At 46.7% G+C, this 17,012-nt stretch overlaps 2 protein-coding genes and 1 pseudogene across 3 annotated transcripts; all 3 read right to left on the reverse strand.

The window, feature by feature from the left end:
* Positions 1–421: 421 nt before the first annotated feature.
* On the reverse strand, positions 422–4,472 carry ntpcr (nucleoside-triphosphatase, cancer-related). Its single transcript, XM_083658451.1, has 5 exons — positions 4,397–4,472; positions 3,668–3,830; positions 3,465–3,567; positions 2,385–2,600; positions 422–1,772 (listed from the first exon to the last, which is right to left on the reverse strand). The coding sequence occupies exons 1-5, from the start codon at positions 4,428–4,430 to the stop codon at positions 1,695–1,697; spliced, it is 594 nt and encodes a 197-aa protein (XP_083514577.1). The 5' UTR covers positions 4,431–4,472; the 3' UTR covers positions 422–1,694.
* Positions 4,473–5,148: 676 nt separating this feature from the next.
* Positions 5,149–7,533, reverse strand: map10 (microtubule associated protein 10; the record flags this gene model as incomplete). The annotated part of the gene is made up of 1 exon (XM_083658287.1): positions 5,149–7,533. One exon carries the CDS (start codon positions 7,531–7,533, stop codon positions 5,149–5,151), a length of 2,385 nt encoding a protein of 794 aa, XP_083514413.1.
* Positions 7,534–8,974: 1,441 nt separating this feature from the next.
* On the reverse strand, positions 8,975–11,959 carry LOC310795964 (sodium/potassium-transporting ATPase subunit alpha-3 pseudogene; annotated as a pseudogene). The gene has a single exon. The product of its transcript is annotated as a sodium/potassium-transporting ATPase subunit alpha-3 pseudogene (transcript).
* Positions 11,960–17,012: the final 5,053 nt, after the last annotated feature.

A 17,012-nucleotide genomic window follows, 5' to 3' on the forward strand; every position in this document is an offset into this window, starting at 1 on the left:
TCTTGAACTACCGTTCTTTGGTCCCATTTTACAAACCTATATTACAAAAGATGAACAGCCAGTGGAAAAAAGGGCACGCTAAGCACATCGGATTAATTCGACCTATTCAACTTGCAGCTGTTTGTTGACAGTCATCGAGAGCTACACATTTCTCCGTGTGTGACAACATGTCTAGCTTTGCAACAGTAATTCCTTTTGTGGAGACCACTTGTGAACTGCATTAGCGGAATAAATCCTAGACAAATGCATTTTGACGTCTGGAAATCCTATCTCCAGTGATCTGATCTGCCATGTAGCCTATATTTTACTGTAACCTGAGGTGGGATCTGAATGCACATGCATAGGAATTCCCTAATCTCCCAGGATGGAGAATAAAATCCCTGAAACAAGAGTGGAGCTTATTCATTTGTACTGTTTTATTATGAAAACAACAGTTATCATCTGCGGCTCATTTTCCACATTGTTTGCGTTATCTTCTTTCAGGCCTAAACAGAGTGAGTGAACATGAACACAGACTGTTACGCTAAGTACATCTGCTCCCCTGTTTCTTCACAGTCTGGAAATACATGGCTGCAGGCTCAAAGGCACAAAATTACAACTGAAATGGCATTTTTTTTAAGCAATAATTCAACTAGCTTGTGGATTCTCAAAAAAAGAAGGAAAAGTAAACTAAATTCTGACAGAGGAGGCTCTTGAGCGCAGAAAATGAAAACAAGGTAATTTATGTTGAAACAATGTGGGGGTGTTTACATTTCAACTAATGTTTTTTATTCATGCTAGCGGATGAATAAACCATGTGGGGATCGGTTATTGTTGCGGCGTTAAATATTGATTTCCATTGTATGAGCAGCACATCCTCAGGTTGACAAGACTCTTACATGGCAGGCTCACATTGCAGAGAAGAAGAAAGGGCTGGGCAGAGGAGGCACTTTGTATGACCTGACCACAAAGCACCGCTCATCGCAGAGACGTGTATAGGGCGGGGCAATATATCGATACGATATTGATATTGGGATATGAGAATAAATATCATTTTAGATTTTGTATACGATAAATAATATGGTGATATGACATAAGTGTTGTCTTTTCCTGGTTTTAACGGCTGCATTACAGCAAAGTGATGTCATTGACTGAAATGACCAGGCTGTCTCATTGCACGAAAGTTACAACGCACAAAGTTACAACTGAACCTTTAGCGCCCTTTGTAGAAAATACCAAGATAAATATTGTGTGTTGCCATTCAGCTTAAAAATACAGAGATGTGATTTTTAGTGCATATGTCCCAGCCCCTAAACCTGTACATACATACATGTGAAATGCCTGTATGAGTTTCATATAAATGTATATGACCAACAGCTAAACAAAGAGGTGCTTTGAAGATTAGCCCAGAATATCTATTTAGCATCCGGCTGATTCCTCTGCTGTGCTCTATCTGACAATCAATTATTCAGCATTTTGAGGCAGTATTGAAAAAGCATAAGAATTGTGTGCATCAGTGACACACTGCACCAAATCCTCCAGCTGATATGAACGCCCCTCAGGTTAGGTCACATCCATGTTATGAAGAGCGTGTGTGACTGTTGCATTACATGCCTGGCTGTGTGCGCACACATATGCAAACATACAAAAATAACACTTATCCGCATAAAGATGGACAGCATTGCATATCTTTCCGTTGATTGACCATCATCTCATTAGGTTGTGTGCTTTAGACTCTCCTGTAGCGCTGATACAATGTCTTGTAGAATGACATTTCTGTTCTCCTTGGACACCTACAGTAAGTGAGAGGAAAACAAAGGAGTTAAGACTATTCAAAATAGAAAGTGGCTAGCCTTACAATATGTACATTTATACACCATGGCCCATGTGCTGCTACGACCAAAAATGAGAAGCACTGGCTTTGAGAACTGATCCAGTCCCATAGGACCTCTGGGTCAACGTATATTAGTGTTTCGCTGTCTGCTTGGAGATTATCGAAGCATAGATTATAAATACCTCGTCTCTGATCTAATCAAATGGAATGAATGCTCATCAAATCTCCAAACTGTTTATACCACAACAATAACCTCGGGTTAGCCATGATGATAACCACCCCGGCATGCTAAGCATCTTGCATGACAATATCCATAACTGAGAGGTTTCTATGATAAATTATGTTGACGTTTGAGAGCGTCCTTTGTTGTTGAATCAGTCACGCATGATTTAGAGTTAATCCTGCTATAGGAGAGGGATAATGCAGACAGCCTCCCAAGGCCGAGTGGGCACAATGTAAATAGCTTTCCATGCTGTAGTATGGACATCTATTGTGGGATATTCAAGCGCATAAACTGACCTAAATATATATATATATTTTTTTCTTTCTGTGTCTGTGTTCATGTACTCACGGTGAAGACCTTGACGTCGCTCCGGCAGCGCACCTCCTCCACCAGGCCCATCGGTTTGCCCTTGGGGACGGGGATGGTGCCCAGGACGACGCAGGCAGAGCTGTCCAGCGTCTGTCTCACCGCTCTGACGAACGACTGGCTGAACAGCTCCATTTTCCCAATCTCATCGATGACAAACGCCTTCCTAGTACTGCCCCCATTGGCTGACGACCCCATCTGAGACGAGAAGACACGTTTGCAATAGGCAATCAAACGCCAGCACATACTGTACATAGACTCGGGCTTGATAATTGTTACAAATAGGTAGGGACACGCACATCCAAAAATAGGCCACACTGGGCCTGGGTGCTGGATCAATAGAGTACTTACGTTTCGGGCCACACTGGCCCTTCCTCAAGACGCTTTCAAAGCGTCTTGAGGAAGGGCCAGTGTGGCCCGAAACGTCACGCTGTGTTGCAAATAAAAATAACCTAAACGGGAGCTCCTCGGTGTGCGGATTGTTTCTTTTTTCATTGATAATTGTTACAACCATGAAAATCCAGGTCATTGACTTTGGACCTCGACTGTGAACAAAATGAAATATTCTTATACGAGACTTTTTTGGCTCGTGGCCATGATGTGGCTAGTGTAAATTGGGGGCAAAAGCTCATCCGCTTAATATGCATCATGGATTTGAATATGAGTGAGTGATCGTATGGCCTCGGACTTTGTGTGCATTACGCACGCGATGGATGATCTGCTGTGATTACAGAGACGCTGTAAATGAGATGAAAGTGCAGTAATGTGGCGTGGCGGCACAGGCAGCAGAGACCTTGGAGGCGGCACTCCAGGCTCACTTTACATGCAGGATACATCATGGTCAGTGACAGCCAGACGGCACCACCGACACTAAAGATGTCACTCTGGAATTTATGCGTTCGCACAAGCCTTCAATTAACTCCATCAATTTGCAAGAGAAGCAACGCTCTGATGATCTGATAAGTGGGGAGAGAACAGGAGTGTTTTGCCTACTGTGATCTATTGATGAGGGTAATTTTAAAATCTAAAGAGAGGCGACGTGCGGGGGCCGGGCTGTCTTACATTTCTGAAGAGAGGGAGAGCCAGGTTTTCAAACGAAGGTAAATCTACCACATACTGCCCGACTGTGTATTCCCGTCTTCCGTGAGACGCGCCGGCGATGTCTCTGTAAGTTGAAATGTGGGGGGTGAAGGTTACTCCAAAACATGGTGATAAAAAAAGACAGTTGGCTGGTTTGATTTGTATAAGATGACAACGCCGACTACCTGATTCTGGACAGGTGGCCCCTCTCTCCTGCCAACGTGACGACATCAAAGCCCACTCTGCGGCCTGCCTCCCTGACCTCCTCTGTGTAGAATCCCTCCACACCCACACCCGACGACACGAGAGCCTCGCACGCCTTCTGGACCAGCGTGGTTTTCCCCACACCTATAGCAAGAGAAAGAGTTATTGTCAAGGCAGTAGGCTACAGGAGTATTATTTTTAATGAGGGGCTTCCCAGACTGTAAAATATTTACTGCACGGTCTAGTTTCGATCGTTTCCTGAAGAGGTTCCCGTGCCATACTTGCTTGGATCCTATGAATGGATGCCAACAGCCTCACCTGGCTAATTTTTTAATACAGGTTTGAGAGAACCCCTTCAGATGCCATAGGCTATGGGTCAAATGTTTCTGCTGGTATTGCAATACTGCATACTAGAAACGGTTTATAAATTTGAATTAACATAACATTGTTTCTCTCTACAGAGGGATAGTTGGTATAGTTATAGTGTATCAACCTATCAGTCATACAGAATGAAAGGCAGTTAACTTTACACCACTGTGATTTATTATGATCGAATTAGACAAACAACATTATACAGAATGCTAACGTTAGCTTGCTGTGTCTACATCACGTCAGTCAGGCTAAAGCAGTCGGCTGAGTGGTGTAGATTTCACTCACAGCTTAACTTCAAACAGGCGTGAGCACACGGAGTACTGAGCGGCTCGTGTTACCTGGAGGTCCTGTCAGGAAAATGTGTTTAGACATTTCAGTTTGCGTTCACCACCATGCTGCTGCGGCACTTCCGTACACACACTGGTGTGGCGCATGCGCACTCGAGCTGAAGACTGAAGAGTGGCTGGCTGGTTGCCTGACTTCTCACTTTCTCCCAGTCAGTGCATTGCACAAGGTACATTTCAGCATCTTGAAAACACGGATAAATTGTTTATTAAGGTTGGGGGGGGGGGGGGGAGTTGTAGCCATAGTTATAGCCATAGTCCATATTTTGCTTCTCAAATAATATCAGGAGAGGAGCAGGTGGTGTTTGAGAAAACCTGAAAACACGTGTATTGGTGCAGCAGGACCTGGCCTAGGCCTGCTAAACTCCCTTCAACCCTTTGAGATGTTCAAGGTGACCAGTGACTGTATGACAAAGCTAATGCAAATGAGAAATGTTCTTTTAAATGTTTTGCATACATGATGATAGTAGATTGAGAGCATGATCACTTGCTCATCACCTTTATCGCTGAGACCTTCACGGTCCAACACTCAAGTAATTTCACAGGTAAACTAACAAAACCACACAAATTATTTGCATCAAAAGATTATTTTTATTCAAATAAGTTGTAAAACATCGTAGCTGCTGGGAAGACAATTTACACATTTGTGAACAATACCTACTCATCTGTCCCACATGCAATTAAAAGAAATGGTTTAGACTTGATTTAGCTACAATTCATATTTTGAATTATGATTGTTTTGTTCTTTACACAGTGTATCCAGGGAGTTTGTTGGCTACGAGCTCAGAGATGTGCTGGTACTTATTTTTGAAACCCAGAGAACCGAGCTCATCTCCCACCTCATCTCCACCTTCGTTTGCCTCCTGTGGTTCAAGGGATGCTATTGATTCTGCAGAGAGCACTCTAACTGGACCGCTGCTGGTGGAGGCACTCTCTCCACTTCTTGACCATCTGAGACTCTCCGTGCCAGAAGAAGTCCTCTTTGCTCTGCCACTCTCTGCCATCTGGTTTCTGGAGCGTACGGTTTGGACGGAAGCGGACCCGCTTTCATTGTCATCCGAGGACACGGTGAGCGCCGAGGCCTGGGTTCGAGGTCGGATGACGTACGTGCCCCTCAGGGATCGCTGTGGAGAGCTGGGGGCTTTGATAGGCGCAGGGAGGGGGGCTGCTCTCTTCCGGACGCCTCCAGAGTCCGTGTCACAGAGGTCGCCACAAACGGGTGACTGCCTCTTGGCTACAGCGGGTTCGGGGCTACTAAGGCGGTCGGGGGAGTAGCCGTCGCTGGGCTCAAGACTGGTAAAGTCATCCATGTAATCGCCTTCCTCTTTTCCCCCTCCGCTGGAGTCCGAGTAGGAGGATTTCCGGCTGCTTCCCGGAGTTTCCATTTTCCCTCTGTTCCTGTCAGACTCAGGCTGTGTTTGGCGTGATTCACTACGATGGCTCCTCTTGTCTGGGTTTTGTGTAACATCTCCTCCCTCCACACTGGGAACATGAATCAGTTTCATGTGCGCTTCAGAACGCAAAGGTTTTCCCGAAAGCTTCCGAGAGTCGTCGTCGTCATCGTGCTTGCAGCAAACTATCCCCGCAGATTTATTTGCATCGTCGCGCTTGTGTTTCCGCGCGTCTATTTCTCGTGGTGCAGAGTCACGTGTGATGGAGCTCTCGTTGAATGATTTTCCTATAATGTGTGTTATCGTCTTATTACTGGTGTTGAATGTCTTTCGTTTGGCCTTACTTGTCGGCGTTTCCGTGCACTCGCGGCGTTTTGCTACATCAGTCGGAATCAGCTTCAGCCTGAGACGGGACGTTTTCGTGGTTCCATACACCAGCTTTTTCGTAGTAGAGGAGGTGGAACGTTTACTCCTTTCAGATACAGGCTTCACCGTCGGAGTTGAACAGTTTCGAGGAGAATGCTGATGTATTAATCTGGGACTAGCCACCTGTCTGCTTTTATGCAGCGACTTGGTTTGTGACTTTGGTGTCATGTTCACCTGCCAGGCTGCAGGCTCTGGGGAAGGCCTGTAAATCCAGGCTAGATTGGGATGAACCGATAAGGGCTGATGTTGTGCATTTTGACCATTTAACTGTGACAGCTCAACAAGAAGGGCATTTAGTAGAGGCAACTGCCTTAAGGCTTCCCCAAGGACATTGGGAGGCGCCCCACTCGTTGCTTGGTTCTCTTGGTTGCTTGAACCTTCCATTTTGTTTTCAGGCATCTCCTCCTCTGAATCTTCCAGCATGAGAGACTCCAAGTCTACTTTCAATAATCTGTAATCCTCGCCTTCATTTTGTCTCGTCTTCTCCACAGAACTGCTGTAGAAGAGACGCGGGGGACAGAAGACAGTTAAATCCTCCAAACTGGTGTCATTTCTTTGGGACGATTGATGCACGTTGCCTCTTGGCCTGAGCTCTGTCTGTGTGGCAACACAAACAGCATCGTCCCGCGTTGCCTCATTTGACGGTCCATTCATTTGAATGTCTTTACAAAGATTAGACTCGTTGTCCAGACTGTGTGACTGTCCTTGCCCAGGGTCAGACAATAACGGTCCACTGTTCTCCATGTGTTGTCCTCCACGTATGTTACAGACCCTCTTTTCTGAGATATGTGGCAATAAACTAATTCCTAAACTTGAAAGTTTATAAGCCAAGGAAATTGACCCAATTTTGTCTCCCATTAGGTTACACAAGTCGACAAGATTATTTTCTCCTTGCGAAGAGGGAGTGGAAATGCCATGGGCATTCACATCGCGCCTGATTCTGTCCACCAGTTTAGCCAGCGAGATGAGAGAGGTGCCAACTAATTTAGGGATGTCGTCTTTCACGTCCAGCACCATGGCGTAGAGAGGGCTGTTTGACAGATGGCCGTGCAGTGAGTCCAGGTTTATCTTGAACAAACAAGACTTGCCTCTGTGAAAGGCGTATTCACCCCGGTTCTCCTCCCGACGGTGTTGAACACCGCCACTCCTCTGCTGCTCAGCTCGATAAATGAGCAGCGTTGGGAAATCCAGCAGTCGCACTCCCAGAGCCAGCTCGTCGGAAACTTTGCTTTCGTTGTCGACTCGGATGTATTGAACCAAAAGCTCAAGTGAAAACAGAGTTTCGAGATGTTCGCTATTTGGTTGTGCTGACATTTTGACGACCAAATAAGCGTATAAATGCAGGCTAGTTAGTAATCGAGCACTGAGCTTCCATCGGCGCCATGGAAACGAAACGGCGGTCGCACATCTTTTACGTCATTGAAGGTCAGGGGGTACCTGGGAAAAGTAGTTTTTTGGTGCAAACAGACCTTTGATAATGTAATTTTGTCTGTCCTTGTTTTTATTTTATTCTAACATGTCAAGTTGTCTTTGTAAACATTATTGTATTGTATTGTATTGTTCTATGTCTTATTCATTTGTTTGTTTATAGCTCTCAAGTATGGTGATGTGTTATTGTCTGTCTGACATATTTTGTACATCTCTATTGTTAATTTAAAAAACAAAAAAACAGACCGCTCTTCTCTGTTTGGTGCTACTCTGACATCACGCGAGCAAAGGAGAGAGGACTTTTACATTACATGTAGCTTATTTATATTATTTTACACATAAAGAACTGTATTAATAACTGCCCATAACTGTATATATCCATATATACTGTAGGCTATATCCCTTTCATACACACACTTTCAAATAAGACACTCTTTTATACACTCATTATTATTATTATTATTATTATTGCATTGTATATAGTAATTCATGTTTAATTGCTTTGTGATTCTTGTCTGTTTTAGCCTGAGCATACTTTTTCTTTTGTGTGAGACCTACATAAGAGTTAAGCAAACTGGAGCAAATTTCCTTGTATGATTGTGTACATACTTGGCCAATAAAGCTGATTCTGATTCTGATGTAACCTCTCTTGTGAACCTGTATTTTCTTATTGTGTAAATAAAACAAAACAAAAAAAGAGACCCGGAACTGTGGGTAACCCGCCATTCAAAACAATGATTGCAGATGTGAATTTTGTAAATAAACAAGACACGTAAGCTGTTTTCAGCCCGAATATTACAAAAGACCCCATTGAGGGTCTAAAGGTCTAAAGCCGTGTAGTCGGGCGAACTTAGTGACAAGCAAGACAACAGTCAAATAGAAAGGCTTTTGTATTGAGTTTGGCGTCAGTGGTACCCATAAGAGAGTGAGCCCTGGCCCATAGCTCAGTGGCCTGGGCCCATACCCCCAGCATTGTGTAGCAACAACACTGGAAGTATAGAGTATTTATTAATGTGTTTGTTTATGTTCTAGTGATGTCATCAGTGATGTCATTTTTTGACAGGAGCTCGGTGCTGACCCTCCGCAGACCCCCCCGTCTGTGGGGAAGGGGGGGGGGGGGTTATTTTGCCATTACAGGGGTCAATGTAGAAAGTTGTAAAGCTGCTTTTGCTGTTTTTAATCCTTGGGACACTTGTGATGAAAATAGCTTCAAATCGGTTGTCTTGGGGTGCAGTGGGGCATCTGGGGGTGCGTCTTTGTAGGGATGGCGTGATGGGGGAATAAGTGAAAGATGTACGGGGGTTTGAGTAAAGATGCTCTCCATCGATCAATAGTATGTCTCCTTCTCCACCCAACCTCCAGGGTACCGGCGGATGAGAAGCTTTCGAAGTTCATCATAAACAAAGATGATCAAACTATAGGGCATTGCACAAAACCACCAGGTAACCTTTAGGGGGTACATCCTGAGTGCCACGTCCATGCCTGGGCAGTAGGACAGGAAGGCAGCCAGGGCTGTCTCTGAAAGCAGGCCCAAGATCAAGGTTTTGTTCTTCATACCCTGCTGGAAGACAGAGTTACGCCTGGTCTTGCAGACGATGAGATCAGCCCACTGCACAACCACAATACTGACGAAGAAGGCCGTGTGGCATGTGAACTCCACAATCTTCCTCTGCTCGTATGTCCATTGCTGCCCGTAGCTGTCTTGCAGGTCGTTGCAAGCGCGGTTATCCCATTCCACCCTGATGCCCAGAAGTACATCGTGCTTGAAACCGTTTTCATACAGGATCACAAAGTAGGCGAAGAAGCCTGCCAGAGCCTGGATCATACCGATCTGTCCGTAGGCAATACTGATAAGCCTCTCATTCACCAGCTTGTCCCTAACTGGGTTCCGGGGCTTACGCTTCATAATGTCGCTTTCAGCTTCTTCATAGGCCAGGGAGATGGCAGGCACCATGTCAGTTCCCAGGTCGATACAGAGGATGGTGATGGTTCCCAGAGCCAGGGGGATGTCGAAGATCATGAAGAGCAGGAAGGGGGTGATCTCTGGGATGTTGCTGGTCAGGGTGTAGGCGATAGACTTCTTCAAGTTGTCGAAGATCAGACGGCCCTCTTCCACTCCAGTGACAATAGAGGCAAAGTTGTCATCCAGCAAGATCATGTCAGCAGCCTGTTTGGACACGTCGGAGCCGGAGATTCCCATGGCAACACCAATGTCAGCCTTTTTCAGGGCAGGGGAATCGTTAACGCCGTCCCCCGTCACAGCCACGATGGCACCCAGCCTCTGGCAACCCTCTACAATGATGAGCTTCTGTTGTGGAGAAGTCCTGGCAAAGACAATCTCTGTGTGGTTCCTTAGGATGTCGTCCATCTGGTCCTGAGACATTTCACTCAGGTCTGTACCATGGACCACACAGACCTTGACGTCCCTGGGGTTAACCTGGCTGACTGGGATCTTGAGACGGGCCGCAATGTCCTCCACCGTCTCGTTGCCCTCCGAGATTATGCCCACTCCCTTGGCGATGGCCTTGGCTGTGATTGGATGATCTCCAGTAACCATAATGACCTTGATACCAGCAGACCGGCATTTGCAGACAGCGTCAGGCACAGCAGCACGGGGAGGGTCGATCATGGACATGAGGCCTACGAAGCAAAGGTCGTCTGTCTGGAAGTTGACATCTTCGCAGTCAAAGTCAAAACCCTTGGGGTATCGGTCCTCTGGCATCAGCAGGTGGGCAAAACCCAGTACTCTCTCTCCCAGTCCTCCCAGCACCATGTAGGCATTCTGGAAGGCTTCCTTAAGATTCTGATGCATAGGCTGCTCCTTGCCCTGCAGCATGATGGTGGAGCAACGGTCCAGGATCCTTTCGGGGGCTCCCTTCATCACCAGCAGGTAACAGTTGTTGTTCTCGTGCACCGAGAGCTGATACTTGTTGGTGGAGTTGAAGGGGATCTCGGCCACCTTCTTGTTTCTGTCTCTCAGCGCCCTGACAGACTGACACAGCTCGATACACTTCATCAGGGCCGACTCGGAGGCATCGCCGGCCACGTCACGCTTCAGGATGGGCAGGTGATCTTGGCCTGCCTTGAATTCGGCGCGGCTACACAGAGCGGCAATACGTGCCAGTGACACCCATGTCACTAAGCTCTTGTCAAAGGAGGCACCAGACTGGTCCTCGGTTGTGTCAGCCTCGTGGATCTGGTTGTCGAACCACATGTGGGCCACGGTCATCCTGTTCTGGGTCAGGGTGCCTGTCTTGTCAGAGCAGATGATGGAGGTGGAGCCCAGGGTTTCTACAGCTTCCAGGTTCTTCACCAGGCAGTTCTTCTTGGCCATACGCTTGGCAGTCAGGGTAAGACACACAGTGACTGTAGCCAGCAGCCCCTCAGGCACGTTAGCCACAATGATGCCGATGAGGAAGACGACAGCCTCCAGGTAGGTGTATTTCAAGAATAAGGCCAGGCTGGAAAAGGTCACGCCCAGGAAGATGGCCACACCTGTGATGATGTGGATGAAGTGCGCGATCTCTTTGGCAATGGGGGTCTTGCCAGCCTCCAGGCCAGAGGTCAGAGTGGCGATGCGGCCCATGACAGTGCGGTCTCCGGTGCAGATCACCAGGCCACGCGCTCTGCCTTCCACACAGTTGGTGGAGAAGAAAGCGATGTTACGGGTCTCCAAGGGGTTGTCATTTGTACAGTCAGGTGACCTGCTCTGAGGTTCTGATTCGCCTGTTAGGGAGGAGTTATCCACCTTGCAGCCATGAGCAAACACCACCCTGATGTCGGCAGGGATCCTGTCTCCTGCCTTCACCTCAATCAAATCTCCAGCCACCACCTCCTCAGCATTGATCTCATTGGTCTCACCCTCACGGATCACCAATGCTTTCTGGGGCACCATCTTCTTGAACGACTCCATGATTTTGGAGCTCTTGGCCTCCTGGTAGTATGAGAAGCAGCCGGTGATGATGACGACAGCTGTGAGCACGATACCTAGGTACAAATTGTCTCCTAAAACGTCAGTCTGGGTGGCTGACTGGATACCATAAGCCGTGAAGCAGAGGATGGCCCCGGCCCACAGCAGCAAGGAGAATCCACCAAACAGCTGGCGGCAGAACTTGATCCACTCCGGGGTGGTGCGTGGTGGGGTGAGAGAGTTGGGACCGTCCCGGATCAGAAACTCTTCTGCCTTGGCATTGGTCAGTCCCTGGACAAAGTCGGTCTGGAATTTCCTACATACCTCCTCTAAAGACATCTTGTGTTCTGTAATGGGCACTTCCTTCTTCAGGTCATCCATATTCTTGAGCCCATTCTTCTTCTTGGGGGCGGCTTTCTCTTTGTACTTCATGTTAGTGCAATTTCTTCTGTCAGTGAGTCCTACTTAGAGTCTAGGCAGGGAAGGATCTATGACATCAGCGATGATGCCACATGTCGGAATATGTGATTTTATGGCTCTGTGGTCTGCAGATAAGTATTTATGACATCACTGATGATGTCACAATGGCTCTGTGCGTGACTTGCTCCAGACACTGACATCATCAGTGATGTCATAAATCACTGATGATGTCACTAATGCATACTTTGGGACGGCTAAACAGTGACATAATCAGTCTGTCACTTGATTGTATGACATCGCTGATGATGTCATCATGTCACAATGTCTATGACATCATCAGTTTTGAGACAGTCCTACATAAAGCCTTTGCAGGGAAGGATTTATGATATCACTGATGATGTTACAATGTCTATGACATCATCAGTGCTCAATGCCCATGTGCAGATCTGAAACTGCACATGGGCCTGGCTGTCTGTGAACAGACAGTGTCACTCAAGCAATTGTGATTTCATAAATGGTTATATATATTGTGAGTGATGTCATCAGTGATGTTGCTTGAGCAATTGTGACATCAACAGCGACCTTGTGATGTCATCGGTGATGATGTCACATCATGGCATCACTCACTGATGATGACATAATCACCGATGAGTCATCAGTGTGGCATCATCAGTGACCTGGCCACTTTCTTACTTTCCGTAGGGTCATGTGTATGACATCATTGGCTTTCTTTCACCAATCTGCTACTTCTTTCTTTCTTTCTTTCTTTCTTTCTTTTTCTTTCTTTTCTTTCTTTCTTTCTTTCGGGGGGACATACGCACATTATGGTCAGACAGACTCTTATAGGCTATAGACGCCTTGGCCCCATAGTGGCCACGCCGTCGTCAAGAATAGCCTGTGGGCAACTGCAGGAAAACAACTCTGTCATAATAGGGTACCGTACATAGATTCAGGTGATATTTGGGGGGAGTAACTTTTCTGCAGTTCACCAGTTGGTGCCACTGTAGGGCTTTGTGTCTAGTTGATGGTGAATTAGTGCAGGGCTCTGCAGGACCCAGTGAACATGACAGTTTTACTATAAATGGCCTTTAACAACTTTTTTTTTTTTTTTTTTTTTTTTTTTTGTACAGTCTTCGTCCAAAATAACCTGTTATTTCTCAGAACAGACGCAACTGAATGGCAGAGAGATGTATCTGCTGGCGTCGGGAGGAGGGGGCGGAGTCGGGTGCCTGCGTGTTGTTGTCATCACTGAGATAGGTGCTAGAGTCCATGCTACTTCAGTCTGGAGGCTGCTGAGAGAAAGAGATGTGTGAAGCCCTCCGACAAACCCCGCTCCAACTGCTTTTCCCCCATAAAGGATAACTAACGATATTAACGCCATCTCATCCCCGGGGGAGTGTCGCCCACGCTGTCAGGTAAGACATGTCTTTTCGTCTCAAACAAACAACAAACTATTAGTGAAGTGCGGAGCTGTAACGTTAGTGAAAGTGTGGTGCGCTACACGCACACAGTCGCGCGCCGAATGGCAGAGAAACTCGTGGAAATAGTGAACTAACGTTAGCCTACATTCAGATACAAAACAGACCTAATATAGCCGTAATACATAATCTTTCAGCGATATATACAGCGCAATGATTGTGTTTAAAGTGTGCACTCGTTCATTTTATGACTAACTTTTCTGTTGGCTTTTCGTTTGGTTTTAGATATACTATTATCTAACATTAACTCAGAGCAAAGCACATTCATATTAATAGCCTACATAAGACAAACAATATTATTACACGACTCGGTAGGCATAGGTATTAGGCGACACTGCTTTGCAGTAACGTTAATGCTATTACACCAACCAATTGGATTCTTGAGAACAGAATCGCTCAGAAATAATTTTGAATGAATTTGCCTAGTGGAGTGTGCTTCCATAAAACGGTAGGGGGCGACAAAGACATCAATGTCCAACTGGTCATGGATAATGAACATTATAATGAAGCCTTCACAACTTAGCCCACCCAATGTAAAATCCACAGCTATTAGGTCTCCTCTTCTAGGCCATGTCCAGTTGTTCTGTGCAGCCCGTGGTGGACATTTAGCCTATTCATCTGTCTAAACAATGACACAAGTAAACCTTTGCTCACCTTTGCCCTAATGTTGCGTTTCCCTTTTCATATAATATCCTATTAAGACAAGATGGTGCTTTATTAAACCCTTCATTCAGGAACTGTACCTTCAGCAGCATTACTAGGTTAGGTGGTTATCACCAGTAAGTCCTGGTTAACTTCAAACCACTCGCTCCTCCTCACATTACAGTGGTTTGGGTTTTTTGCACAAACAGACCTAACGTAATAACGTGTCTCTCTTTCTGTATGCTATTGTTGTCTGCTGCTGTGGCCTGCCTCAACACATGCTCCTCTGGGAGAGTAAACAAAGTGAAATATATTGTTTGTTGTCCAGGACCATATCCGTCACAGTTTTCCTGTAGGAAGTTTAGCCTACACAACAACTCAATTCCCAATAAAGGGAAAATAAATAGGCTCTTTCCTGTGCTGGTGGCTAGCTGCAGCAGACAGGTCCGTACAGTACAGTAGGTGCTTTTTCACTGTAAATGTAAGAGAAGTTTCCATTCCTTCATTTTCACTGCCGTGGATTTATGTCTTCTGTGGCTTCACAGCTCCCATCTGAACAGATGAAGCATAAAGCGTTTCTCTCCTCCCGGAGCGTTGGAATCAATAAGACACCATTCTTTTTCACAGGGTGTCATGTCTGGGAAAGATTAGTTTTCAGTGGAGCTGTGCTGAACTAAGGAGGCACACAGGAGGAGTGTTTTAAGATGGGCCCCAGTATGCTGCATGGCCTGTTATAACGTTTAACATACTTTCCCCTTTTTAATACCAAAATGTTTGGCCAAACTCCAGCTGTCCCAGGCCCCACACACACATCAGGGACGCAATTATAGTTGGGACTTAATTGATCTGAATCCCAGACTTCTCAACTGACCACTCTTCCTGAGTGGGGATAGAGAAATAAGCAGTGAGGTGGAAATGATTTTCTATTATTGTGCACAATTGCATGCAAAAGTGCAAAAATCATTCATGTGCAGATGAAATAGTACAAGTCACGGGGGAAATCCGGCATGCAATCATTTCCTCTCAGTCATGTAAATATTTCAATAATACAACCAACCTACATTCCCCCGGGGGTTCAGAATCGTACGTGATGTTTATCCTCTGTATTTACATGCATATCATAATTAACCTACATAAGCAGCTTGGACCGGGGGCTTTTTTCCGCTTGAGATCTTTGGCTTGCTGGATGCGCCTGGCAATTCTATGATAGACATTACTGAGGGGGAGGCAGATGTCTCCCCAGATCTTCCCCAATTACAGTAACTAGATGAAAATGAGGCTGCGTCGCTACAATAGCATACCCCACTGCCGCTCTTTGAGAGGTGCCACTGCCAGCAGTGTGCTCTCAGAGCTGTGATAATGGCAGTGCCCAGGGAAAGTCTTCCAGTAGGAGCTTGAATAAAGACTATCTGTTGCATTCTGCAGTCGTTAGGGTGCACAGAGGACCGTGAAGAACAGCACATTCTCATCTATTTCTACCAATGCCTGCTAGCCTGGTCTCCAGCCCCTTCGAATTTGCATGTTCCCACTGGCAGTTATTTCGGACAGATACTGGCCGAGGTGCCTTATTGGCTGGTCGATGATGTAGGCGGGACTAATCTACTGATGACGTATTACAGAGCACGGCTACAACAATAACAACCAACATGGCAGCAGCAGCAGCACCGGCGGCAGGAAAGGAATTGGATGATAGCAAGATAGTTCGATTTAGCGATTTCGTCAGTCCTGAAAAAAAGTGAATGGCATTGATGCATTAAAACAGGAACAATCGGTACGTTTACACGCCTTTTTAAGAGGTCAAGAAGATGGAAATGCAAATTCAAAGAGTGCTGAAAACGTGCGTTTCATAGGGGATGGGTACCGGGCTAGCCTTCTGCAGGCAGGACTAACCAGACAATGGGTAATTGAGCCTGATAGATATGTCTTTCAAAATAAAGTTGCGTGCACAATGGCTGTTTGGCTGAACAATAAGGCACCTGTCAGGGTTGGCAGAGAAACTGCTTCCTGTGCTGTGACATGCCTACAGGCCTGTTATCATCGCAGCAGAGCCGCCTGTAGCTAGCTAGGGCCCAATGGGGCATGGAGACGACGCCCCACTAGAGTTACAGTGGTTACGTCCTGTCTGTCTGTGTCATAGAAACCCCCTCTCTCCCGAAAGAAATGGCGAGCCGGACCACCATAATGCAGTGCTTTTCCTCATGCTTGGGGAAAGGGCTAAACATAGGCGACTGATTGGACCGCCAACTTCTCCCCAGTGCACCAGGCACCGACCGGTATGTCCCCCAGTCCTTTCCCCCCTGCCTGCCTGCCTCCTTTTCCCACGGTGATTTGCTACCGGTGTGCTGAGTAGTCATGGTGTGTGGAGGACTTAGGGCCCAGGGCCGCGTTTGTTCAGCGCTGATGCATCCCCCCCCCCCCCCTTTTGTACCGGAGTGGCTTGCTGATCTGTGTGGCGGTGCGGGCCGGGCGCACCCCACCCGGGCACATCCCACAACACCCCCCCCCCCCCCCCTGCATGTGACTGAGATCAGGAAGCCTGGTATGGTCTGGTCTGGTCTGTTGTAGGCCTCCCCATCCAAATCCTAGTTGCTTCAAACCCGCCGACCGACCAACCAGCAGACAGACGGATCACATGCTGCCTGCTCCTGTTGTGAGAGGCCCCGCCTCTTTCTCTGGTGGTTTTCATAGCAGTCTGGACTTATGGATGCCGGCTCTGGCCTCACTCATCATGTCAGTCAGGGGAAAAGCACAGATGTCGTCATTAGGTTGGTGTTTTTATAAATGGATCAATCGGAGAAGACACTGCCACTCTCCATCCTGTGTGCCTGATGCAGCATTTGTGTGTATATCCCTCATTTGTGTGCGTGTCCCTTTAAGACCGCGAACCGCGTTAACGCGGTTTGCAGTCTTAAAGG

This window comes from Poromitra crassiceps (genome assembly GCF_964638095.1).
Source record: "Poromitra crassiceps genome assembly, chromosome: 22".
NCBI classification, from domain to species: Eukaryota; Metazoa; Chordata; class Actinopteri; order Beryciformes; family Melamphaidae; genus Poromitra; species Poromitra crassiceps.